General features: G+C 39.7%; 1 protein-coding gene across 1 annotated transcript in view; it reads right to left on the bottom strand.

Moving 5' to 3' along the window:
* PREX2 (phosphatidylinositol-3,4,5-trisphosphate dependent Rac exchange factor 2) overlaps positions 1-27,079 on the bottom strand; it is a 183,318-nt gene extending 156,239 nt beyond the window's left edge. Inside the window, exons 1-2 of the mRNA XM_061994821.1 lie at positions 27,017-27,079; positions 26,698-26,922 (exon numbers count right to left, since the gene is read on the bottom strand). Coding sequence (XP_061850805.1) covers positions 26,698-26,838 — 141 coding nt within the window. The 5' untranslated portion in view covers positions 26,839-26,922; positions 27,017-27,079. The remainder of the gene's footprint in view (positions 1-26,697; positions 26,923-27,016) is intronic.
* Positions 27,080-27,793: the final 714 nt, after the last annotated feature.

Genomic DNA, 27,793 nt, shown 5'->3' with positions numbered 1-27,793 from the left:
ATGTTGGATTTTGTAGGGATAAAGAATTCAACTAATTTTACTAACACCCTGAGCTTCATCAGTCAATGTATACAGTGCTGAAATCTCTGACCTTCAATTCAAGACTCGTAGAATATAAGGGATAACATATTGCATTTCAAACATATTAACATTAGAGACATCTTTAATGCACCACATCTGAAAACAAAAAACAAAGTAAAAACTCCAATTTATATTCTAAATTTCAAGGCAAAGAATGAAGAATCTTTGCAGCCCAAATTGTATCAGAAAGGAAAATGCCAGAGCATAATTATTTTTAATTGGGTCCCACTAACAATGAGAACACTTCTTACCACTTGAAAAATAAGGCAAAAATATTAGTCTAATCATCACCATCCAGGACATTGCTGAAACCACTCTTCTGTTATCATACACTTTTTTGAATCTTTTTCCTGAATAACTTTTCTATTGGGTGCAAGTAATTTAAATACCACCTCTCAATTGTGCAGCTGAGTATGTTTAAGGACTAAGCAAAACAGCTACACAAGTATTTCAGTTACAAAGACTTATTCCCTTTTTAAGCATCATAAGAAAATGCAGACAGCTTAGTGCAACAGAGGGGAAGAAGAATGTCCTCAGATGGCAATAATAAACAGACACCCTTTTATTCTGGTCAGATCTACTAATGATTGGACATGACAGCACTTAGCTCGGCCTATGAATTTAGCTCACTAAGATCTTTTATTCTGATTCATCATCAGTTCCTTGCAATATCTATTTTTTTTCTCATACATTGAACCCATAACTGTATCACTACTTGAATGTTTCTGACTGTGCAGTTTGGAAGAAGTTTTAGGATGCTTTACCTACCAGCCAGTAGAATGGTCCAGGCTCATTCCACATAACAAAATCAATTCACTGTGGCTTTAATTTAATTTTACAAAACAACTGAGACCTAAACTAACCCAAAATCTGACTGTAGTAGATCACATATAACAAGCCACAAAACTAGAAAAAGCATATTGAAAGTGACTGTTACTCAGGTATCTAAGTAACAACAGGGGAAAAAAAATCTGCACACACTTCTAGCTCTGTGGACCTATTCAAACCCAGCAAAGCTACGACAGTACAGGAGAAGAAGCTCTACATTATTTCAAGAAATGGTAAGCAAGTAAGTAATACAAACTAGCTGGATCTTTATAAGCATTAATAGCTAATAAGTAGGAATGCTTTTTGCAATTTTTTCAGCTAACCACAGAATTCTTTGTCCTTACTGGACACTGTTTTGTTTTCCAATTAATGGTTTTCATTCATTATCATAGCTTGAGGTGGGGGGAACAACCAACCCAGAAACTAAATATTATACAGTTCTAATTATAGATCCACACAAAAACATGACATGTGAAAACAGGTATGGATAGTTTTCAAGGTCAAAAGAAAAACCTTGACAAAAAGCTGATTACAGTCACACCAATCATAGCTTTATTCTAAATTCAGAGTTTTTCTTTTTACAGAAACAACAGCATCACTGCCCATCCTCCAAACTGAAGTCACATTAATTAGCTAGGCAGTAAAGTTTCAAAGCATACCAAATGCTTACTAGAGCTCACTCTGCTATTGTGTTTAACTTTGAAAATAAGTCGGGATGAGGGAAATCTACATGATAAGCATACTTCAGCTACAGAAAAAAAAAATGGTTTTACTCTGCCTAGAAATTGGCAACTGCTTGCTCTGTGTTCTATACTTTATGTTATGTTTCTGTCCTGCTGGAATGAATTGGCTGCTATGAATGAAAAGAAACTTTGCATCTAATCAGTGGCATGAATTTAGACTGAAAGCTGCTGTGTAGGACTTCTATGAAGAGTCTGGGCCCTCTGCCATCCTTGTGCTTGTGAATGAAACGGCATGAGCCACATGCCCTCCTCCCCCCACCTCCAGCTGGGGCCTTAGCTCTTCCCTTTGCTGGGGGAACTGGGGAACCAACTCTTCGCTGGTGAAACGACCATGACCCAGAAAGGCATTCAGTGCCATCAATGCGCTCGCTTGAGAGATCTCAGCTGCGCTTTCCATCCTGCAGCTTTCACTCCTGGTTTCTAAATCAACTTGTTAACCAATAGTGAAGCAGCCTGTCTGACTCATTTCCCTGATAAATAGGCCCCTAAACTGATCTCTGACCTCTCTGCATAGTTTTCCTAAGTTACTGCTGACCCCAGAGATTGTGCACTCCACTGCCCATACAGGTTTGACTTTGTTTTGATATTAGGACATACTGATCGAGAAGAAAAACTAAATAAACAAAAAAAACTTTATTACCATACAATTCCTCCAAAAGCAAAGTCCCAATTGTTCCATTCACTCGTAAGAACTAACATATTTTTTATTAAAGTACTACAGCCAGTGAGTTTTCAGAAGAGATAAAATAATGCAAAATCTATTTACGCTAATGACATTTCATATTCATTTCAAAAATAGTGATGGATGTCCTACTTAACCAAAGAGGTTCATAACAAGCTAAATTTTAAATATAAAATATTACTGAGTCTGGATAAATAAAACAGCTGCTGTCAAGTAATTCATTTAATTAACCTAAGAGCTGAGTCAGACTTGGAGAATAGACTATTAAAAATTTCAAAGAGCAAACAAAATGTCTGTCTCAGATGTGTATTTGTTTAGATCTCTTCTATAGCCTTTAACTATGTTCAAACAGTACTTAATACAACTTCATTAATGCACTTCTCAAAACAATTTTAAATATATATACTTAAAACAGTAGAACTATAAAATACCACTATTTTTGTTACAGTACTCAAAAATTTTCTCTCACTTAAAACACAAATTTACTAAACATCCTAGCACATAAGTCCAGTTTATTACTTAGGTTTTCAAAAGCTTTTTGATATAGTATCCAAGTTTTCCCATTCCCAGAGAAAAGTTCTTTTAATGTGTCTACCCAAAAAAAATATGCAGATATGTTTCCATTCAAATAGTAAATATTACCGACCCTTGGGCTTTTGCATTTTTCATTAATGAACACTTCTGCTTTGCTAAAATACTTAAGCATGCCATTTTACTAAAAGTCTATAGTGCATCTCAAGTAACTTTCAGTAATATATTAAGACCACAACAGATCCATTTCAGACTGTCAAGGAAGCTTTTGGCTTCTAGTATGAAGAAAGTTACTGATCTTCACCACATGCTAGAAACTCTTCCCTAGCACAGCTCCAGTATGGCTCCAGATGCAACGTCCCTCATCACCTCTGTCCATTCAACAGGCATAGCATCTCTTTGTCCCATATTCAAAGACATATCAGAAAACAAAACTGCATATGAAGTGTGAAATGCTTTGTCAAAAGTTCACAGGAGTTCAGAGGAACACTTGAGTAACAGAGGATACGTTATAAAAGCAATGGACTTCTACTGTGACCACTGCCATTCCACGTCACATGATAGACTCTCAATAAAACACACTCCCTGGCTGTTGCTAAAAAGTAGAGTTGGTCAAGCAAAGAGTCAAGGTTAACTGAAAGAACAGGGACTCCCTGATGTCATAGAACCGTTACTGTTGGAACAGACCTTTAAGATCATCAAGTCCAACCACTAACCTAAGACTACCAAGCCCATCACTAAACTAAATCATATCCCTCAGTACTTCACTTATGCATTTTTAATATCTCCAGGGATGGTGACTCCACCATCTCCCTGGGCAGCCTGTTTGTTTCAATGCTTAGTAACAATCTCAGTAAGAAAGTTTTTCCTAACCTCAAATCTAAGCCTCCCCTGGTGCAACTTGAACCTGTTTTCTCACGTTCTATCATTCTTTACTGAAGAGATCAATCACCACCCCACTGCAGCTCCCCTTCAGATAGTTCTAGAGAGTGATCGTGTCTCCTATGAGCCTCCACTTCTCTAGGCTAAACATTCTCAGCTGCCTCAGCTGCTCCTCAAAAGACTTGTTCTCTAGACCCTTTATCAGCTTTGTTGTCTGTCTCTGGACACACTCCAGCAGCTCCATGTCCCTCTTGTAGTGAGGGCCCCAGAAATGAACACAGTATTTGAGGCATGGCCTCACCAGCGCCGAGTACAAGGGGACAATCACTTCCTTGGTCCTGCTGGCCACACTATTTCTGGTACAGGTCAGGCTGTCATTGGCCTTCTTGGCTGCCTGGGCACACTGCTGATTCATGTTCAGCTGGCTGTCGATTAACACTCCCAGGTCTGTTTCTGCAGGACAGCTTTCCAGCCATTCTGCCCTGAGCCTGTAGCATTCCATGGAGTTGTTGTGGCCCAAGTGTAAGGTCCAGCACTTGGCCTTGTTGAACCTCATCTAATTGGCCTTGTCCCATTGCTCCAGCCTGTCCAGGTCACTCTGAAGATCCTTCCTGCCCTCAAGCAGGTCTAGGTACACACCCAGCTTGGTATCATCTGCAAATTTACTGAGGGTGCACTCAATCCCCTCATCCAGATCATTGATAAAGATGTTGAACAGAACAGGCCCCAACACTCAACCTTGGGGAACACCGCTGGTAACTGGCCACAAACTGGATTTAACTCCATTTACTAAGGCCCATCCATCCATCCAGTTTTTCACCCATCACAGAGTGATGGTGAAAAAATATCCATCCAAACCATGGGCAGCCAGCTTCTCCAGGAGGATGCTGTGGGAGACTGTGTCAAAGGCCTTACTAAAGTCCACGAAGACCACATCCACAGCTTTTCCCTCATCCACTAAGTGGGTCATCTTGCCATAGAAGGAGATCAGACTGGTCAAACAGCATCTGCCCTTCATAAAGCCATGCTGCCTGGGTCTGAACCCTTGGTTATCCTGTATGTGCCTCATGATGGTGCTCAGGATAATCTGTTCCATAACCTTTCCCAGCACCGAGATCAGGCTCACAGGCCTGTAGTTCCCAGGATCCTCTTCCTGACCCTTCTTGTAGATGGGTGTTACATTAGCCATCCTTCAGTCCTCTGGGATCTCCTTGGTGAGCCAGAACCACTGGTAGATGTTATACACTGTTGCACAAATTACATCTTTACAACATCAGGTAGATCCTACACAGAAATAAAGTTTGTATGATGACAGTGAAAACAACAAAGAGGAACAGGGTCAGTCGAATTTCAACAGGCACGAGCCACTGACACTTCAGTGAAGACTGACCTTGCACTCTGTCCAACTCACTTAACATGAGCAGTGAAGTACTACTTTAGTAATTATTGTAGCATTTTTTTTAAGTTGAAAAACATACATTCTGCCATGTAAACTGATACTCACCTTTGCATAAGTCATTAGCCTTTTACATTCAGAGCTGAAATCTCTACTGCTTCAGTAATAATAGATTAATAATAATAATAATAAAGTAATAGATTATTAGTAATAATAATAATAATAGATTAAGTAATACTCAGAGTCTATCAGAGCAAAAAGTAACACTTTCCTAGTGTCTCAGAATTATTTATAAATAGCAAAGGAACAAACAGGAAGACCTAGAAACCCAGAATTTCAGTCCAAGATTTTTTTATGCAGAGAGCACTCAAGTGTTTTGATGTATTGATTTCTGCTCACAATTTATTGGCTGTCCTCCCTTGCCAATGCCACTCCTGGCTCATAATTCTGTTGATTTCTGCTTTTATGCTCCTGAATTTATCAACACATTGAGTGAGTGAAGAGGCATAAAGTCTCCCAATCTAGCTTTAAGGTTTGGTACAGAAAGGGTCCAGGCTATCAGAGATGTAACTGTTTGGAAAATACCACTCAGGCCAGTGGCTCTGGACTGGAATAAGCTCAGCAGCAGTACAGAGATGGCAGATGAAGAGTGAAATCAGTGCAGTGGTGCACAGGGTGCCAAGAACACTGAGTGCAAACAGATTCTGTGGGCAGTGATGGTGGAGGCTTCTAATTAACCTCCACCGTGCGCTTCCGAGCTTTTCACTTGGTTGAACTGACTGGATTCGCATACAAGAGTAAAAGCCAATTCTCCAACATTAGTAAAATACCCTCAACACATCCTCCACTTTGTATCTCTCTCCCTTAAGTTTAATAAAGTTCCACAAAATACAAAGGTACCAGTCTCCTGGCTAAACACACAGAGAACTTTACTCTTGCATTTTATTTGTTTATTAAAAGCAAACATAGTGTGCTTTACTGTCTTAGCCACAAAACAATAAAAGATAAGCTTTTCATTTGTTCTGAGTGCTTAAAGACAGGCAGAATGGAGTTACCAATCAGTGTGCTGAACAATGTCAGCATCACCATCTTTTCTCAATACTACAAAATCATTAAAAATACATCATGAGATCACAGAAGTGGGGGCTTTTTAAATTAAAATGAATAAAGTCTAGCTGCTTTTTGCTAACATGGAGTATATATATATATATATATATATATATATCACTGAAAGGCACCAGTTTATATTTAAGCAATTGTTTAACCCCTGAAGCACTGTGTTTTCTCTTACCCATTGCTACATTTTCCCTGCAGTGCCTTCAAATTAACTAGCTCCCTCCTTTATCCATCTCCAAAACAGTTCTCAGCGAGGTTCCCAAAGCCTGCGACTCTTTTCCCTAGCAGTATCCATGGCTACTCTCTCATATCAGTGATTCTGTTCAACATAACGGTGGAGCAGTTTCTCACATGTTTTCTTGCACTGTGGCAGGCCAATCCACCTTAGACAGAAGTAGCCAGAGGTTCAGTACTTCAGACACATCACCAGGAGACAGCTGAGTTTACCCTTCATGCAATCTCACTAATCAAATCCAGGAGACACATAGAAAGCTTTTGGCATCCATAGGCACATACATTCAAACTTCAAGTTACCCAAAATTTTTAAAATGCTTGAGCTAAGAAAATAAAATTCCAGAAACTCAAGTCTTTTCTTTTGCAAGTTGTTATTAGCAGGGCTAACAGTTGCTGTAGCATTCATCAGTCTCTGCCTCTCGTCCTCTCCATATTTCATACTGCAACGACTCCAGATGCCAGTCATCAGAATACTCACCCACAGCAAGAAGTGGCATCTCTGACAGGAACAGCATGGTTTGAGTTGCAGTTGTTCCAAATAATTAAAGTCTGAACGTACTATAACATGCAAATCTCCAAATAACTGCGGCATTTTCAGAATGCTTATCCATTATGTGTTATCCAGCACCATTATCAGAGTACACAATCTACAATACACATTAACAGTCTTTTAAGCTAATGTAAATTTGGAGTTTCAAAGTAAATATTTATTTCATCTAAGACAAAGCACTTCCATTATGACACTAGAATTCCACAATAATGTTAACTTCTTAGTGCTCTTCTCTGCTACAAGTGCGTACAATAGCCTTTAGAAACACAGACACTAAGTATGGTTCTGGAAACTTAAATATTTTATTCATAGCCACTTTAATGAATTCCTTTCTGTGGTTACCAATGTGAGGTGACAAAAACTGTCATCTTTCATGCCTACTAGGGACAGACAGAAAAGACAAGAAGTGAAAAAATGGAATATGAATAAAGGAATTCTCTACAGCATAAGAACAGTTTCAAGGGAAATCTAAAGCTGAAGAGGCAATTTCTCTTTCCCCACTGACTACCTAGATAAACAGCTCCTAAAATAGGCATTTCTAGTAGATGCCTCAGATTAAGATACGAACGTCTGTCCATATCTGTATATATACACACTACACAACCATCATTTTTCTATTATTATGATTTAGCATTGTTTTGTCTGCCTCTATTAAAAAAAGAATCTGGACATGAAACTGGTATTAGACAGATTGGGATCAGCAGCCCATTCCTGACCTCACCTCAGAATCTAAGTGTTTTCCTGTAATTTCAAATTTACAGAACATTCATAAGTATGAACATACAAATTTAGAAGTTTACCATGCAAAAGTTTCTTTACAGAAAATTAAGGGTAATCTAAAAGTATTTTCATTCTTGCATTATCAATGTAATTATGACTGAAGCCATTCTGTCTCGTTAAGGGAAAAACTGGACTTAGACTGCAATTAAAGAAACAAGCCTCTGTGGGGCAAGAGCAGCAGTATCTAATTCCCCAAAGCCAGGTGGCAAAGTCCTGAACAGTATTTTTAAAAAAAAGAGAAAATTATGTAGTGTAAGTACACAGAGGTTGAGATGAAGTGCCTTGCCCAAGTCCTGTCCCCGTGTGAATAGGTGGGAGTAGCACAAGCACTGGTAGAACAACAACTGTTCTCACTCTGCACCAGCAGCTCAGGAGATCTGAGCAGAATCTGAAATTTAACCTGCAGTGTGATGCCACAGGTCTTTGTCTTATCTGGGACATAGCATCAGGCTATGTCATTATTTATGTTAACTATCTAATTTTACCAGGATATTAATTTTCCCCTAGAAACAGATAATTCACATGGACGGCTGACTTTTCCTTCTCTGTAGCCCAGACAAAAGCTGTGCACACAGAGCTACTGAAAGTCAGAAGCAGAAGGACCTGCAGTAACAGGCTGATGCCTGCTATGGACACACCCACTTACAGGGAGTTACTGCTTAAGGATTTCATGATGCTTCATTTTATCTCAAAACCTGTAAAGTGAACTGAGTTAGAAACTTGGTTTCATGTGGCAAGTCTACATTTCATTTACGTGTGCATTAATAAAAATAAAACCTCTCAAATATTTCACTGTACAAGACTCCATACCACAACAGGAGTATTCAATATGCAAATTCGTTTCCATCTATAATGCACAGTAAAGCTATAGCTGCCCTGCTGCCTCTGAACATTGCAGCTATCTCTTAAGTCCAGTCATCTATCAACAGAAACACCATCTCCTGCAAGACAAAAATAAGTAAATAAAATGTTAATAAATAACCAGAACTACCATTCTATGATTCTATGAACTGTTGTGAAATACTGGTAAATTCTTTTTGGAAGTTCATGGGATAACTACAGTGAATGCTTTATTTGGTTACTACTACCCAGCATGTGAGAAATGTCTACTCTGTGAAATCAAAAGGTTTAGAATTAAAGGGGAAAGTCAAAGCACATTATTAGCCCACAGCTGTTTTGTGACTACTTAACAACAGGAAAAAGAATGGAATAGCCATTACAGCCTTTATTGCCAGGGCACATAAAGACAGACAACAACATAAAGAGAACAAACAGTTTAGACACAAAATTCCATTTTGCCAAAATCCTGTTTTACATCTAACAGTTCTTGCAGTCAATAGCCAAATTATACATGGCAAGTAACTACTGGGAAATTTTCAGTACAAAGATGGATAATATGCAAATGTGTAACAGTAGCCATGGTGGTCATATTTTAATTGTTGTTAATATATTTTGTAATATCATTTGATCCAAATCTAGCGACTGATTTTTTATTAGTAAAAGCTACAAGTACAAAAATTCATTTTTACGTTCAGTGCTAGTAACTGCTGTAATACAAACAAAAAATAATTAATCCAGTGTATTTCCATCACATATTGTCTCACAAGATGCCCAAATTAACTTCATTTTTCATGATACAGCAATTGTCAGCAGAAAACAACCCTTGTTCACACAACAGTGACCTACATAAAATCAGTTTAATTGTCAAGAAAACTACATACATTATGTAACGCTGCCATTGTTAAGTGGCATTTGTATACAAAATAGGTTTGAGGGCTAAATGGGAGAAGCTTCAGAAGGTAAAAGACAACTCCTTTTACCAAGTCACCTGAAAATTTTGACTTAGACCCAAGAAAGTATCTGAAAGGATCCCATTAGCAAAAACATTTCTCAGTGAAGAAGTTTCTTGAAAACAAATTTGGAAAACTATGTTTTACTGGATTGTACACCTTGCAAACTGTATTACAAAACCTAAGTTAAGAACTTAGTGAGATTGAGTAGTAAGTAATTAATCAACTTAATGATTTAAAAATTGATAGTATGGCAGATGATAAACTACTATAACTACAAAATAGAATTCCACTATTCTGAAAAATAGTTTTTAATTTAGCAAAAGTTTCTCCACTTGGTCTATCAAATTAAATGATGAATTAATTGTACCAATACTACAGCTTCTGTTAAACTTTTGTCTTCATATATTTCAACTAGAATAACCTTTAATCATGGCTGAAGGTCATCTCCAACAATTCACAGGAGTGTTCTGTAATACATGCATATGAAATTTAACAGACAAGCAATCTGGTGTGAACTCATTCAGCTGAATCTTGACTTAAAGGTTTTTTTGCAATGGTTTTTTGAGGAAGGTTAGATCCTTTATCATTCCGTACCTATCGAAAACAACAACTTCGACTGCAGAAGTATCGGTGTAATTTATCCTCATCTACACATAAAAATTTCATCACTGTATTTGCTGAGACACTGATTTACCAGCCTTCCCCAATTTTGTCGTGGCACAAACTGAAAACACAAAAACAAAGCACAATTATTTTTTGCAGTTCAAATCCTTATTATTCTGAAAAGCTTCTGAGCCTACTGCACATCCTCTTCTGCTTCTCTTTTGAGGATGTCAGAGTCAGGCCCATGGTAGGCACAGAAATGTAAGGACTATTTAAAATAATTTTATTTCATCAGCTATGCAGAAACCTTCTAGACATAGCACAATATGAGTATTTGGAAAGAGGGAACTTTAAGCCTTCTTTGCTGTAATTTACTATTTCTGAATGCAAATACTGAAATGTAACCAAGACAGGTAGAACAGACAGCAAATTGTAAAACATTTAAAAGAACAAACCACTGTTTTCCAATATAGATCACACCAACTTCATACATTAATGAAAACCAGTTCTTTGTGCATTCACACTGGCATTGAAGAAAGCTTTACCTTTCTTGGGGCCAAAGACCTCTTCGATATCTGCAGAAAACAGGAAACTTTCCTTGCCATTGTTTCTGTCCAGTCTGACTATTGTAACAATTCAGTATAACTAAACATGGGAAAAGTCCCTTTATTTCCTGTGAGGATGGCCTCGTAGCATATGGGAAGAAATTAACACACTCATACCGAATACAACTGCCAACTTCCAGGCATTATTCTTTATAAACAGGATCTCATACAATGTCAGAGACAAATGAGGAATAACCTTAAAGTAAATGAAAATAAAAGTTATTACTATCAGGTCTTCACTCTCCTGCATCTATCCACATAAAGAATTCTTCCAGGTATATTACAATGTAGTTAAATATGGTAACCCCATTCAATTAGTTACTTTTTGTGTAACTAAACTACAGAATCAACATCTTCCTAGAAAACCTTTCTACTTAGACAAAACAGCTGATAGAATCCTTCTATTTAAGAAGTTTACTCTGAAACCCACAGAAACCTGCAGCATTCTAAGCTGCAGAAAGGTCTCAACTCTTCCAACATTATTTCCTACATTATGGAGCCATCTACATCTTGTCGTATCTTGAAAACCTGGTCTCTTTTACTTATAAGCTTGAGATCTGCTAAAGACAGATTACGTTTTGCTCTCTTTAATTACAAAATTGTCAATTATCTCTTGGTAATTATTGAAATGTCATCTTTTATCGTAAAATAAATTAAGCACACAAGAACCAAAGATAATGGCATTTTCCCACCTCAAGCTGACTGCATTTGAAGATGTCTGAGAAATTGCATTTCTACCTTAATGCTAGTCACATTCACTTCAACCATCGAACAGCATAATTAGCTTCTGGGACTACGGTTGGCACCTAACTTAACACTGCAAAAGCCAGTGATGCCTGTCTTCTTAACACAAATACTACAATACAAGGCAATCTCATCACATATTTGACACGTTTCAAGGGAGGTTTGTGTGCTTTTTCCATTTTTAGAAGAACCAGTAACCACTCTCTCATCCCATTCAAACTTATTTGTGATTTTTTTCCTTCACTTCCAGTATTCTCTCCCTCTCGTTTCCAGAGCATAGTTTCTTCTATAATCTCCCATCTCTCAATTCTTCATATTTTTTCCTGTTTGTGAGTACTTTTATTCTTCACTGAGACCTTTTTCCACACTTTTTCCCCCATACACTATTTCACACCACTAAACAGAATGGTGAGAAGTAAACAGCAGCTCAAACACCTTCTCCAGTTTCTAAAAATACCACTTTCAATATTCAAAGGTCAATGAAGAAAGGAAAGTAGGGCCTAAGTAAGATTTGCAAAAGGACAAGTAGAATCCTTTAACATCTTTTGGAACAAGAAAAATCATAACTCAGTACCTCAAGCATCTACTACACATAATTTTTACCTTCTGAAAACTGTTCTGCAAAAGAACAAAACCAAGATGAAGATCAATGATACTGACACCAGAAGAATTCATCCCAAAGGACTTTGAAAGATTATCTTAAGTATGAAAGGGGTTTCATAACAGGAATAATTAGACTTGGACTCCTAACAAGAAAAATAGTGAAGCGAGTACTTAGTGAATTTCTCAGGCAGGACATTTAAAATGAGCAAATGGAATTATTTTGTGGGAAACACATTTAGAAGTTACTGACGCCAAAAAAAATCCAAACCATACAAAAATAAAGCAGGCAAACTCAGAGATTAGTTTCCATCTAGGACCTACATCCACAATGTCCTGTAGAGACAGCTCCCAAAGCACTGGTGCCTGAATTGCACCTCATTTAAGTAATGCTACTAAACACCATTATAAAAAAATTACTGTGATAGACCTGTTCGCAAGTCTCCTTGAACACCTTTCATTTTAGGTCTTCATCTTATAGTGCAAGTTCTTTTTTTAAATGGTATTTTATAAGCTTTCAGGAACAAAAAATCAGCAGGCACTGGAAGGAAGCAACTATCATAAATTTAGGGTGGCCAATTTTACAAAGGCATTCTATGAATCAGGATGTATTTACTGTCTTCCTGCTTTATACAACTTCTGCAAAGTAACCCTTCCCCCACAGACAATAAAAGGATCAACAGGAACTATTCAGCAATGAACATTCTACAAGTGACAAAATTCTAACTCTATGGGTATGTACCACTTTTCCTTCTCTCTACTTTGTGAAGCTTTAGTATCTTTTTAATGAAAGCCGTGCTTATATAATGCAGAGTTTTAGTTGCATCCATGTCTGTTTAAGTCTCAAATGCCTCTGTGACTCTTAAAGCAATGTCCCTTCACCACATTCACACTACAGAATCTGAGGATGTTGTCTCAAAGCATCCTGTCGTGGGCTATTTCTTCTAGGCATCTGGATATGTCATATGCTTAAATTCCTTTGGTAAGGTAACTTAGCACATACTAAGCAATAAAATGAAGTGATTTTCCAGTCTTGTTACACAAAGTCATAGCATCCCAGATGTCAATCCCTTTGTTACACAGTACATTGTTTCAACTTTATAGCTTTGTGCTGTTAATGTCCATTTTTTTCAAAATGTCAACATGGCCAATTAAGTTTACAGAAGAACCAGAGAGTATCCTGAAAGTGTATTAAGGGCCAGGGAAGAGAAATCTTGTTAAACATTCTTCCATTTTCTATCTCATACTTTCTAGCTTATTTCAATAACATAAAATGGGAAGTTGATGATTCTTATGGTACTTATTGTTGAAGAAAATACAAACTAATGAATGGTTTTCAGGGCTTGCTCCACTTCGGTGTTGTCACTTACTAATCAATATTTAACTTAATCCCCAAACTGGAATTTTTGTCTGGTTAATAACATTAACCAGTTTTGTTTTAGATATACCTTCACCATGTTTTGAACTGCCATGCTTTTGGGGGTGAGGGGCAGTGAAGACACAAACACAGATGATTCAGGGTTTGCTACTGGATGTGTCTCAAAGTGTCTCATCTACTTTGTCAGCTTATGCCTATTACAAGCTTGTCTTTCCAGTACCAGTACCTGTCTACCAAACTTGCCCTTCACCACTTGCCAGCAAATTCTTCCTAAACAAGCCCCAAGATACAGGCCACTGAAGGTTTTCTGAAAGCACAATGTCATGAAGTTAATAAGGCAAAAAAATTAGGTTTTTCAAAAAACTGGACATTTAAAACAAGTACCAGAAGTATAAACAAAACTCTAGCCCAAGTGAGAAAATTTTGTTGTAGCTTAGCCTTTCTGGCTAATGGTTCCTGAAATATGGAGACTCAGAGGTCACAACCACATATGTGTTCCAAGTGTCACCCTCAGATTTGTTTCTCAGATTGCCAAGTACATGACACTAGTCATTGTCCCTGAGCCACAGAGACCAGGCCAACCCAAGCTCTGACCAGCCACTGCCCAATCTTATTTTCTCAATTGCTTTTTGTGGTGAAAATAAAACCATGATTTTTTTAATCTACCTAGAGTCTGAAGTCCCAAGTACAGAGAATTTCCCATGGCCCAATTCATACCTAACCAGTTATAATGAGGATTAACTGCCTAAATCTCACAGATAACTCTTCCTGGCTTAGATATTCTCCATGTCCACAGCCTATTTCTCTTTTGCTGTCAGCTTTTTGCTCTTGCCTAACCCACACTATCAAAATTAATTTCTATCTCTGATGGAGCTCTTAACATCTCATCTTTAAATATCATGGAAGTCACTATGTACACACCTCAAGCAACTCAGCTTTCCAACATATTACCACGATCCTGTTGAGATCACCTATATAACACGTTACTAACATGAATACTCAGTAGGCCAACAAGTTATTTTCTGACACTTGTCTAAGAGCACTCTGTCTCTATTGATACTCCTCTGTCACACCATGTTTGATTTAGATATACGGAGGCTGGGATTGTTTAATCAACGTGTAGGGACACATTAATCCCTCACTCTAGGAATGACTCCATTGAAACAGCACGAGAAATGATCAGCATATTTCACAGGACAAATTATAAAAAACTTAATCTAAATTCACCTGACAATTGATACTGGGCACTTGCTCTAGCTGTTACAATAGGCAAAAGTATATTTAGAAAGCAAATATATCAATATATATAGTGTATTTAAACTTCAGGTGCAAATATTAGAAGCTACTGTCAAATTTCACTTTGAAGCAAGAATGCACATAAAGTTTCCCTAGGAAAGTCAGTGCACAGATTATTTGTTCTGCTCCATTCAGCAACATATTATCAATTTGTCAGGGGGTCTACCTCACTTCTTCAGTTCTAGCTCTGCAGAGAGTCCTGGTTAATAATAAACTAACCATGAACCAGCAATATGCTCTTGTGGCAAAGAAGGCCAATGACATCCTGGGATGCATCAAGAAGAGTGCGGCCAGCAGGTCAAGGGAGGTACTGCTCCCTCTCTACTCTGCCCTGGTGAGACCTCCTCTGAGTCCTGTGCCCAGTTCTGGACTCCCCAGCTCAAGAGGGACAGGGAACTTCTGGAGAGAGTCCAGTGCACGGCCATAAAGATGATCAGGGGCCTGGAGCATCTTTCTTATGAGGAAAGGCTGTGGGTACTGGGGCTGTTTAGTCTAGTCAAGAGAAGACTGAGGAGGGATCTCATTAATATTTACAAGCATATAAATGTTGAATATGAGGAGGCTGGGGCATTCCTTTTTTCTATCATATCTTGGGACAGGACAAGGAGGAATGGGAAGAAGCTGGAACACAAAAAGTTCCATTTAAACATAAGAAAAAACTATTTTATTGTGAGGGTGACGGAGCCCTGGCACAGGCTGCCCAGGGAGGGTGTGGAGTCTCCTTCTCTGGAGGTCTTCAAGACCCGTCTGGACGCGTTCCTGTGTGAGCTGATCTAGGTGGACCTGCTTTGGCAGGGGGAGTTGGACTAGATGATCTCTAAAGGTCCCTTCCAAATCCTACCATTCTATGATTCTCCTACCCATTCCCCTGCATTAAACTCATGCTTTTCAGCCTTGAACTTGAAAGCTCATGATAACATGAGCCAGATAACATGGCAGCCTGGCTGACAAAAGTACAAAGGAGAATTAGAAGGTCTCATAGGATCTAAAATAAGTTTATAGTCCTAATATTTGAGTTCTGTCCCTACAACACAATAAATTCAGCTATGAAAAATCTATGAGAGAATCACACGAGCAACAAAGCTTGCAGAAAATGAAGCCAGCTTTAAAGAATTATCATTGCAGTTTTCTCAGACACTTTAAGTAGACAACTATTCTTCTAGCATCAATTATATAAAAAGGGAAAGGGCTGCTGTGCTGTCAAAGTAACGACTGGGAATCAAGACATCAGATTGTATTTTTTGCTCTACCACAAACTTCCACTGGGACACAAAAAAAATCAAGATCTTTCTCTTAAGTTTCCCATTTCTAGATCTACTCAGATTTGATTTATTAATAACAGCAATGTACCGAGAGATCTCTGAATGAAAAATATTGCAGAAGTGCCAGGTTATCTGCTTCCTGAGGAGTTGGGCGGGGGGGGGGGGGGGGAATAAAATCTTTGTATCTGACTTTCCTCTTGGATTTTGAACATATGCTTGCTGAACAATACAGCCTGGCCATTTGCACTACAATTTCAGAGGACAAAGGACAAAAAGAAATGCAACCTTGAAACATTTGCCATCCTGAAGAGCTGAAATGTCAAGACAGTCTCTTTTTCCCATCATACCAATAAATTGCAAAAACTGATAAATCATGTAGATTGTAAGGGATGTCCATAGGTGTCGTGGTTTGGCCCAGCTAGCACAGCAGCACTGCGACAGGCTCTTGCTCAGTGCCCCCATTCACCTCCATCCTTGTTAGGATGGCAGAGGCCCCGGCGTAATGGGAGTAAAAAGATAAGCAAGGTTGTTGTGGATTAAGACAAGGGCAGGGAGGGCTCACTGCCAATTATGGTTCTGGGCAAAACAGACTCCAGTACTCGACTTAGAGAGGAAAGTAGGAAAGTTTATTCTACAAGAAACAGAATGGAATAAAAGCAAAAAGGGAGTACGATGATGAGAAAATTATAACCAGCACTTTAAGATCTCCCTCCCCGATCCCTCCTTTCTTCCCAGGCCCAGCTCACTGCTCTCGATATCTCTACCTCCTCCTCCGTGAATGGCTCAGGGGGGCAGGGAGTGGGGAATGTGGTCAGTCTCTCACAGATGGGCTTCTGTCTTCTCAGATGAGGACGACTCCTGGCATTCTTCCCCTGAAACATGGAGTTCCTCCCCTGGGACACAGTCCTTAATGATCTCCTCTGGTGTGGGTTGTTCCCAACATTTGCGGCTTCTGCCGATACAGGGCCCCTCACACGGGACACAGTCCTCGGTGAGTATCTCTGGCGTGGATTTTTTGCCACGATTGCAGCTTCTGCAGTTATAGGGTCCCTCTCTCGGGACAGGGTCTCTTCTGGGCATGAGTTTAATAAGCTGCTTTGTTGTAGGTTCCTTCCCACAGTTACAGCTGTGGATATTTGGTCTCTTCCTCGGCACATGGCCTGCTCCGGCCATAGTGATAAAGGGTCCCTCCTTCGGGACACAGCCTCTTCCAGCCATAGTTTTAAAGAAGAAAATCACTGCCCCTGGCTCGGGGTCTGTAGTGAAGTGATTGGGTCCCTCCCACGGGACACGGCCTCCTCTGGCCATAGTCACTGTCCCTGGCTCAGGGCCTTTAATGAAGTGAATCGCTGCCCCTGGTCCGGGGCCAGCTTTAGCAAAATGAATCTCTGCCCCTGATATGGGGTCATTATCAAAATTAGTCTCTACCGTTTATGCGGGGTCTTTAAAGAAACAAAAATAAATCTCATCTTCACCAGTCCTCTCTGTAGAATGCAGGGGAGTCTCTGCTCCAGCACACCTCCTCCTCTCTTTCATCGCTGACCTTGGAGTCTGCATGATTGTTTCTCTCACTGTTCCTACTCCTTGCACCATCACCAGCCAGAAGAAGAAGAAGGGACAGAAGAAGGAAGAAACAGGAAGAAGAAGGGGGAATAAGCCTCCTCTTCCGGATCCTTCTTAAAAAGTGATCGTGGAGGCATCTAACTGGCTCAGCCCCAGAAGTGTGTCTGGCTCAGAGCTGGGGAGAGTTTCGAGCAACTACTTACAGGAGCCATCTTTACAGCCCATTCCCCCTTACCAGAAATGGCTGTCATGTCAAACCATGACAAGAGGTCATCTAGTCCAACTGCTTGAGCAAAGCAGTGTCAACTAGAACAGGCTGCCTAGTCTTGCTCAGTTGAGCTTTGAACAAAATAAAGATATTCCATAGTCTGTGGGCAATGTATTCCAGTTTTTTACCATCCTCATGGTGAAAAAATTTTACTTCCTCACATTAAGATGGAATTTTCCAATTTCTATTCACTTTCTTTCTTCCAGTGAGTACCTCTGAGAGGAGTGGGACTCCATCTTCTCCACATCTACCCATTAGGGAGTTGTAAACAATAATAAAAACTTGACTGAGCCTTCTCTTCTCAAGATCAAGGAAACTTGGTTCTCTCAGACTCTCTCTGCAATAATATGCACCAGGCCACATGTCACCTTGCTGACCCTTTCACCAGGCTTGCTCCAGTGGGTAAATTCATTTTTTGAACCAGGGATTACAAACGTCTCAAAACAGTAGAGGGTAAAGAATCACTTTCCTTGACCTACTGGCAACATCTTTGCTTAAACAATCCATGATGGTGATTGTTTTCTGTACTGCAAGGGTGCAATGCTGGCTCACATTCCAGTTCTTGGCCACTAGCACACCCAGAGCCTTCTCTGTAAAGCTGCTTCCTAGCCCTGAGCATGTACTGGTGCACAGGGTTATTCCATCCCAGATGTAGGACTCTGCACTTGCCTTCACTGAACTTCATGAGACTCCCATCAGTACTGTCAGTATTCCAGTCTGTTGATACTCCCCTGACTGCTTCAAGTGCACCTTCCTATCCCACCATCCAGAATATTATCAATGACACAGTATCGGTTCTTGAGGGACACCACTCATAACTGGCCACCACTTGTACTGTTGACAACTTGAGTCTAACAGATCCACCAGTCTTCCATCCACCTTACTGTCATTTAGCCAGTCAAAATCGATGATATCTGGATGTAAGGACACTTATGTGAGACCATGCCAAAGACTTTGGATAAATGAAGGTAGGTAAAATCCTTAGATCTCGTCAAGCTCATTGAGACAGTCATCTCCTCACAGAAGACAATCAGGTTGACGAGGTGTGATTCACCCTTGATAATCTCCAGAGGCTCCTTCCCATCACTTTTTTTTCCATTAGCTGCCTGGAAAATTTTTTTAAGATAGTTCACTGCATCACATCCCCAAGGACTGAGGTAAAGCTGACAAGCTTGCACTTCCTCAGATCATCTTCCTGAAGCTAGGCTTGACATCTGTGCTTTCCCAGTCATTGGAAACTTCCTACAATCACTATCATCATTCAAAGATGACAGACAGGCCTCACACTGACATCAGCCAGCTTCCTCAGATGCATCCCATCTGATCTCAGACTTGTGTATGTACAATTGACTTAAGTACTTTGTAATTGTGGCTTCTTCTGCTGTAGGTGATGACACATTATCACAAAATCTGCAAGTAAGCTCCCTTTTACAAGGCTCCCTGCCTCACTGAGCAACAGCCACACATTTTCCCAAGCCGTCTTTTTGCTACCAACGTACTTACAGAAGTTCTTTCTGTTGCCCTTCACATCCCTAATTTCAGTGACAGTCCAGTTTTCACTTTGTCATCTGCATTCTTGCATGTCTTTATATTCCTCCTGAGTAGCCTGAGTCCCCCACCAATGCATACAATGTACTTATCGAAGACGGTGATAATCCTGCTCAGTATGAAACAGAAAACTGAACCAATATGCAGGTAGTTTAGTATTTAAGCAAAATAAATTAAACAAAAAAAAAAGAAAATGCATGAGTACACAAGTGTACAAATTTATTCAAGATACTTTATTCAATACATAAAAAGGTAGAGCCTAAATTATTCTGTTAATTTAAATTATTATTATCTTTTTTTAGTCTTATATTTTATTCACGAGTAGCCCAATTCCTTTCCAAACTAGAGCATATACTTAACATACAGTCACATGGTTATAGCCACCTACAGACTGGCAAGTTGCCTTCACTAGTATCTCCTTGGTTAACTATAGCCAGTTTGAATTTATTTTGGAAAAAATACAGTTCTTTTTGGTTTCCAACGTGAAGAACTTCTCAGTTTCTCTTACAGTCTAATACTTCCTCTAACTTTGACTTTGTCTTCTTTCACAAAATAGTTCTTCATTCTCACCCTATCAAAAAAATACAAACCTACTTTGGAATGCATAGTTTCAAGACATTTAGTGTTTTAAAATGGTAACGAAAATTGCTACCAAAGAGAGTTGAAAAATATGTCTCCATAAATACTTCAAATCACTGCAAACAGCATACTATTCAACAGTGATAGGCTGCATGGAGTAACTTAAGTCTGGACGTATTGATTGATGGTTCCTTCCAAGTAGTTTCTTCTAAATTACTAGCTCACATTACAAACTTGTGAAATACATGGGGCAGGAGAGTTAGGACTGAGGAATAACTGAAATACTGCAAATATTATGATATTTATAAACACAAATAAATTAATTAGTTGTACAATACCTCTAAGCATATCATGATCTTCACCATGAGCATTTTAGTCTACAGTAAGTCCTAGGAAAAGTTTCTTAAATGCTATGAAACAAATATTTTTCCTTTCACTATTTTACACTTTTCACTAAACAGCTAAAACAAACCACCTTTCTTCTAGACTTTTTACAATATAGTCTAAGTACATCTGGGAGTAGTAAGAGGAAATGCATTGAAAAGTATGAAGCATCTGTCTAGAGGACAGTGCAGTATAATTCCCCACACCTCCAGACAAGATAAGGTATGTACTTGAAAATTCTTCTGAAAAACCTCTGCTTTTTGCCATTGTCATACCTTGCATGAACTCTATGCTCAGCTAGTAGTTCTGCCAACAATCTTTCTTGCTAATCCACTCCATAAAGCAAACATTCAACCTTGGGGGTGGGGGTTACAAAGAAATAAACAGCTTTTAAGCAGTTACCCTTACTCTGATAAAGCCCACATGTGGTGCTATCGATACAGCCAAGCAAAGTCAAATAAGAATAGAATACCACATTGACTTTTTTTTAACACTTAAGCAAGCTAAAATCAGCAGAAATTGGAAGTGAATGGAAAGGATATTGACTTTCTATGGTAATTGTGTTTGCACTTCCTTTTGACTTTTTATGATGAAGTAGCCATAGAATGTTGTTTTTCTTTTCCTGAAGAGAAAGGAAATCACATAACCTTATCAAAAAATGCAGACAGCTAAAACCCTTCCCTTCCATTCATTTAAATCCTTTTTATGAAATATAAATGCAATTATGCAGACCATTATGAGGTCACTAATCATTACAGTAACTGAGATATACATGCAACGTATTTTGGAAGTTGGACTCTGTGATCCTTAAGGGTCCCTTCCAACTTGAAATATTCTATAAATATATACATACAAAACCAACACATATATATTTTTACTTTATCAAACTACAGACATAAAAAGATCATTTTTAAATGGTTCTTTTGTGAAGTACCCAACACCTAATTTCATCATCTAGCATAACCATTTGAAAAGTTTCAAGCCCAGATACAAAACTTCTATTGCTGGTCAAGAAATACCACTGAATTTGACTAAAGTTTACCTGGACTCACAATCAGTATTAATCATTTGTCCAACTAATTAGTCTGCTCAGCAATCATAGAAATACCTACTGACCAAGAGAAAGGAAAGGCTGGTGTGGAAGGGAAATACACATCTTGAGAAGGCTGAGCAATAAAGCTTATAAACAAAATCTCCTTATGCCCATTGAAAAGCAAAAATTCAAGCTTCCCTTAACAGGACACACATTTAAAGAAAACAAACCCTTTTTTCACTTTGGAAGAGAGAGGAGAAGACTGTACAGTAGGATCTAATGGAATTAAACTCAGATTTCACAGTTAACTGTCAGAAATGGGTATATATTCACAGAAGGGACTCTGTAAACCATATCGGAGTCTACATAATAAACTAGCTTTGTTTTTTCCCCCAGCTGCTCAAAGATCTGACTAGTCACTCCAGCTGAGGCTGTGGGGTTTTGGAAGGCTTACATAAGTGCCAACATCTGCTTCTATTCCCATCAATGTCAAATTTGTCAGAACTGCACCAGAAAAACAATCTCTGTCATAGAAAAACAAACTCTACTTCCACGGATATCCCCCAAAGTACTAAGTGTAGCAGATCCATTACATTTCTAATTTCTATTCTAAAACAAAATTTCTTTGCCAAAAAAAAATATATACATTTTAATATATTTACCTAGTAGCCTCTCTCCCTATACCGTACCTGCATCCTAAAGTTCTGCATGACCCGGTTTGCCTTTACTGGCCAAACAATCACATGTAAAGTACAATCATAAAAACTAACCGTTACATCAAGTTACAAGGTGACAAATTAGGCCAGACATTTTTGGACAATTCTCTACTATTAAATACTTCTTAATTTCTCAACAAGTTCTACTCACAGATTTACTGGTCTCTACTGCTAAGTTGAGTGTTCAAGTGAGTACTCTGATTTATACAGTAAATTAAACCTTACGTGAAAATATTAAGGGAATTTAAAAACTCCAAACTTACTTTTAAAACACTAATTAAAAAGTCAAATGTATTTCTCACCATAAAATCACAGAGCAATGAGAATCTTGCAAAAGTTTATGTAGTTTTACTCTAGTTAGCTAACTGTGTTTACCAAGCAAAATAGGAAATGTTCAAGATGTTTACACAGAGCACAGTAAATGCACACACTTTGTCATTTGCTGTAAGGAATGAAGGAATGAAATAGCAAGGTACATGCTAACAAAGGCACCTTTAAAAAAAAAAAAAGTATCATGAACATTCAAGGTAATATTAATTATTCAGTTACACAACTGGATGACATGCAATTATTTTAGACAGAGTAAATGGTTGCTTTCTCTCTCCTCCAGAAAGTACACTTTGATAAAGAAAAACATTCTCCTCTATGCTTGCAAGTACAGCTTCTCTTTCATTGTAAAACAAAGGTTTTGCCATAGGAAGATGATATTATCACCAGAGAACTAAGCAGCAGAAAAAACCCCAACTGCTAATGTAGCCAGTAGTGTCTAACAGAAATCTCATATTGTAGCTCATTAAAAAAAAAAAAAATCCATGTTGTAGATAAGCATTTCAAAAGCGTTTAGCACCTTACGTAAATTCTTTCATCATTAGATTTTAATAAATGCCAAATACGAACAAGATCAAAAACTCTGGTATTGCAATGACACTCCAAATGTTAAAAAGAAATGTCTGAAAGAAATGTGTAAGTCCTTCTTCATTACTTCCTCTGCGTGTCTCCTCCCTATAACATTGCTGAGACTACTGGTGGACTTAAGTTTATCCGTCTCGTTTATGTTTACATGCCTCACTTAATTGTGCCCAAAACTGTTATTGCTCCATCTCAACATACTCCGCTACTATAGTTTATTACCGGAAGATTCAGGAGATTCAAAATAATAATATTAATACAACCGGCCTTTTCCACACAGATTTGATCTCTGATGAGTCCAGATTCAAAGAAATATACTGTATTTACACAGTTTAAAGCCAAAAAGAAGAAGAGGTGAATGAACTCACATAGGAATGTAAGTTCACTCAGCAGCATCTAATAAAATAATGAATATATTAAATCTTCTGTTTTGCATTTAATAGCCTTGTAGACTTCTCACAAAATACACAAACCAAGCTGCTTCTTACTACACTGATAACTGGAGGATGAAGAGTCATAGAGAAGAAGGGGAACAAAAATACTTTAAATAACCAACCCGAAATTTGTCCTCAGTCAGTTGCTCTTTAATGTCAATATAAACTGAAGAATCTAAACAAATCTAACATATAATAGACATGTTTCCAGTGAAGGGTTACCAGCAAAGCATTTCTCATGTTGACACATACCAGCAAAGTCACTTCCTCCTTATAATCACTTCATTCTCCATCCAGCCACAAGCTGTACTAGGCAAAGACCCATTTTGCCAACCTAACCGTATCATCAACAGGGGTCTCCTCCTCCCACTACTCTGATAAATCTGGCTTATGCTCACTTCCACTCCAGCCTATATTACATACTGCCCCTTGCAACAGTGTAATTTAGCCTTAGCCAAAGGGGTCATGCATGTTATCAACTCACTTCATGAGACCTCATGAAGCGCTCTGGAAAATTAGTTCAGTGTGGTATGATGTGCATTATACACACAAATTCCACTTATATACTGCCTCTTTCCTACACAAGAACAAACAATTGAAGAAAAACAAGTTTTTCTGTTCCATAATTAACTGCCTCCTCAACAGAGCACTTAGACAAAAGGGAAACTGCAGTCCAAAACGGGAGAAAAGTTTGCTGCCTTGCACAGCACTATTACAAAAGTCATAGAATCATAGAATGGTAGGGGTTGGAAGGGACCTTTAGTCTAGTCCAACCCCCCTGCAGAAGTAGGTCCACCTAGAAGTGGATCAAGTGCTAGTGTACTTTTTCATATACACCATACACATCACAAAAGATGACATTCTGTAACCTTGAAGAAGAAATAGGCTCTAACCCCGAAATCACGGGGATTTTTTTCATGTATCTACATGAATACTGTTTCTATTAACTACAGCGAAAACTGTGCGTACACTATGCAAATTGACAGGAAAATTACACATGGCCTCAGTTTTTCAATCATAAAGAAAACATAGTTTCTACCACAAGGAGCTCACTGATAGTGTTGAGGCAACCTAGAAGCCTAACCTTTATTGGAACTTCAGCCCCTCAGGCTGCCCCTACTTTAACAAGATCTCCTGGAAAAGTCTGTGCTGAGACCACATGCTATTGGCAAGGAGTTCACTTCAGACTAGCTCTAGTCTAGTCCCAGGAACTGCACACTTATTATCAGAGAGATGTGCTCCTATAGAAAACCTTCCAGTTCAACCTTCATCCAAAAGGAACCCTGGCCTGTGTGCCCCAAGACCACTTCATGATGTAAAACAAAGTAAGCTGGGATAGTTTTCCTATCTCAGAAGAGCTGGTCCTAGGATTGATAACAGTTTTAAGAAAACAGAAAGGGAATCAACACCTAAAAGAGAGGATCCATCCCACTGATCAAGAAGTATAGGAAGAAGTACAATGATGGTTTTGATGTCTTATGTAAAGTAAATGTGATAGTCTCCATGCTGGCGCAAGGCCAGCATCATAAATCCACCACCACAGGTGTTCTCAACAGCAGCTCCAGCAGGTAGGCCAAAGGAGAGCTCATTTGTTCCCTCAAACCAAGGCAGAGATACAGTTGAAATGCATGACATTTGCCTGTGAAGGACTTCACATCTCTGAGCTCACATCTGAACCCTGTTCACAACATTAATGGATATTAAAAACTTGACAGAGAACCAGGAATATAACTTCAACCCTCCTCTCTTTCTCCAAATGATGCACCTTGATCCCAACTGCAAAAAGACTTCTTACAGAATCCAGTATTTGGATGCAAAGTGAAATACATAGAAAGGCTGCACTACAGGAGCTGAGCACTTATTGCTTGAACACCAATAGCTGTTACATCGTAAACTGTAGAGTGCAAAATTAAAGATACTGCAAATTCTTTAAATTTGTTGAAACAATCTAAGACTCTGAATTTGGGGATTAAGATAAAATATTGAAGAACATTCCCTTTGGACAGAATTTTTTTTTCACTATAGGTAAAATATGACTGGTAGATGGAAGCAAGTAAAATACAATTGCACAGTCACTCTCTCAAATATGCATTTTAAACTTTTATTAAAAAAAACAGAAAACACATTGGACTATTTACCATATTTTGTGGTTCTGCTGAGGACAAAAAGCATATGGAGAAAATAAGCTACTCTGTAACTCCTATTTCACGTCAGTGTCTGTGCTTTTATTCTCCCTGTCACAGCCAAGTTGAGAATTTCCTCTTTCATGATAATAAGCAGAAAGTTCACCAGATCTCAAGGCAGCAAAGGAGGAAGTTTGCAGTTTGAAGAATTTCCCTTCTTCAATGGGACACGGGAGGAGAAAAAAAGTATGAGAGGAGAGAAAAATATGGGGGGGGGTACTGTGATATCTTTTTCAAACTTAAGCAGCTGATTTAGACATATCTCAACAGGGCCCTAAAGTGATGCTACCAATCACATGTGCAAATTAAACACTGACTGCATTTGTTCCATAATAATTTGTCACTTTTGTTTTTTGAGAGAGTGAAAACTCTTGCCTTTCTGACCAGGGCATGCAGAAAGAAGCTACAACTGCTGCAACACAGCTTTCACCAGAACGTGCTACCTTCCCAGCTGACCCTGTATCACAAGACAGGAGTGAATGCCACATGTGGCTTTAACGCCAAGCAGCTGCCGCGCACCAGCACCTCCTCTGTCCTCCTTAATCCCCGCGCACCGCTGTTTCAAGGTCTATTCCAAGTCCTGGAACTGCGGCGCCCTGTAATGAGCACAAGCCCCCACAGCCAAGGCAGACCTTAACCCAGACACATACCCCCTTAGCTTCCACGCTCAGAGACGTGAGATCATCCGTGCTAAAGTGAGAATACCAGTGCGGGCTGGCCGGGTGAGGGGACACACACACGACCCCCTCCCCAGCCATTGCAAAACCTGTTCAAAATCTCCCTCCTTTTTCAGACAAACGCGGTGGGCCGGCACGCCAGTGGCGGAAGACCCTATGCAGGCGGGGTCGCGCCGTGCCCTGGCCGGTAGCCGCCCGACCCGCCCTGCTTCCGCCGGCCCCGCAACCGGACCGAGCGCGGCCCCGGGGGGCCGGCGGGCGAGGAGAGAGACGCCCCCTCCTCGTGCCCCTTCACTCACCGACACCAGGAACTCCAGCGTGCCCACGTAGTCCCGCTCGGTCTTGAGCAGCTCGTTGAGGACGCAGACGCGCAAGCGAAGCTGCTTCTCCAAGTCCTTCCCGCTCTCCCCCTTGCCTTCTCCTTTGCTTTCATCTGTCATGGTGCAGCGAGGAGGAACGGTGCTCCCAGCCCGGCCCCCTTCCCGGCAGCAGGCAGCGCTGCCTGAGCGCTCCGGCACTCCGCTCTGGACAAGGACAACAAAAGACCCCACTAAGTCACATAGCGGGGCCGGGCTCCGACTGGTCCCCGCCGCGCAGCAGCCTCGACCCCCCTCTCACTCAGCTCCAGCAGCGGTCCCGAGGTCCGAGCAGCCACCCCCGTGCGTGCTTCTTTCCCGTCAGGAAAGGGACACAGCCTGGAGGAAACGAGCGGTCACTGGTTCCCAGCTCACCCTGTTAGCTGAGAGGTTGGAAAGCCTCCGCAGCAGCACAGACTTGGACATTAATCAAAAGCTTTGTATCCATGTGACTCTAACTCCTTCCCCCCCCCCCCCCCCCTCCCCCCCGGTCCGCTAAATCTCAGGAAAAAGGAAAGGAAACAACTTCAGGGAAGATTGCGTGCCAGCAGCTGCCTGTTTCACACACAAGCTGCGAGCTCCAGTTTGAGGCTAATTGGAGATCTCCAACAACAGAGCACAAGAATTATAAAAATGTCCCAGCAAGCTGACTGGCCAGGGGATCAGCAGTTGTTTTTGTTTAATCAACAGCAAGAGAGCCATTTCAGCTTCCCCTACACACCTTCCCGTGAGACAAAGTATAGGACAATGCATATCATATAGGACAATGCATATCACAACTGATGTGTATTACACGTGCTTTGACGTTCCTTTGAACAGACAGCTAAGCATGCGCATGTGCAGGTACAAACAGCACATTGTACAATAGATACAAAAAAGATTTTCCCCAGATAGAGTTTTTACAGTTTGGTTTGGATTGGATTTTTGGGATTTTTTTTCTATCAGAGCAAGGTGCTATGAACTGCCCAGGTTGCACATCTTTCCTGACTGCTTTGGAAGTTCAGAATTGCATGATACAATAAAAGCATAAAAAATAATT

Source organism: Colius striatus, chromosome 4 (genome assembly GCF_028858725.1).
Source record: "Colius striatus isolate bColStr4 chromosome 4, bColStr4.1.hap1, whole genome shotgun sequence".
In the NCBI taxonomy this organism is placed as follows: Eukaryota; Metazoa; Chordata; class Aves; order Coliiformes; family Coliidae; genus Colius; species Colius striatus.
The sequence above is the reverse complement of the archived record's forward strand: the minus strand, read 5'-3'. Positions and strand labels throughout refer to the sequence as shown.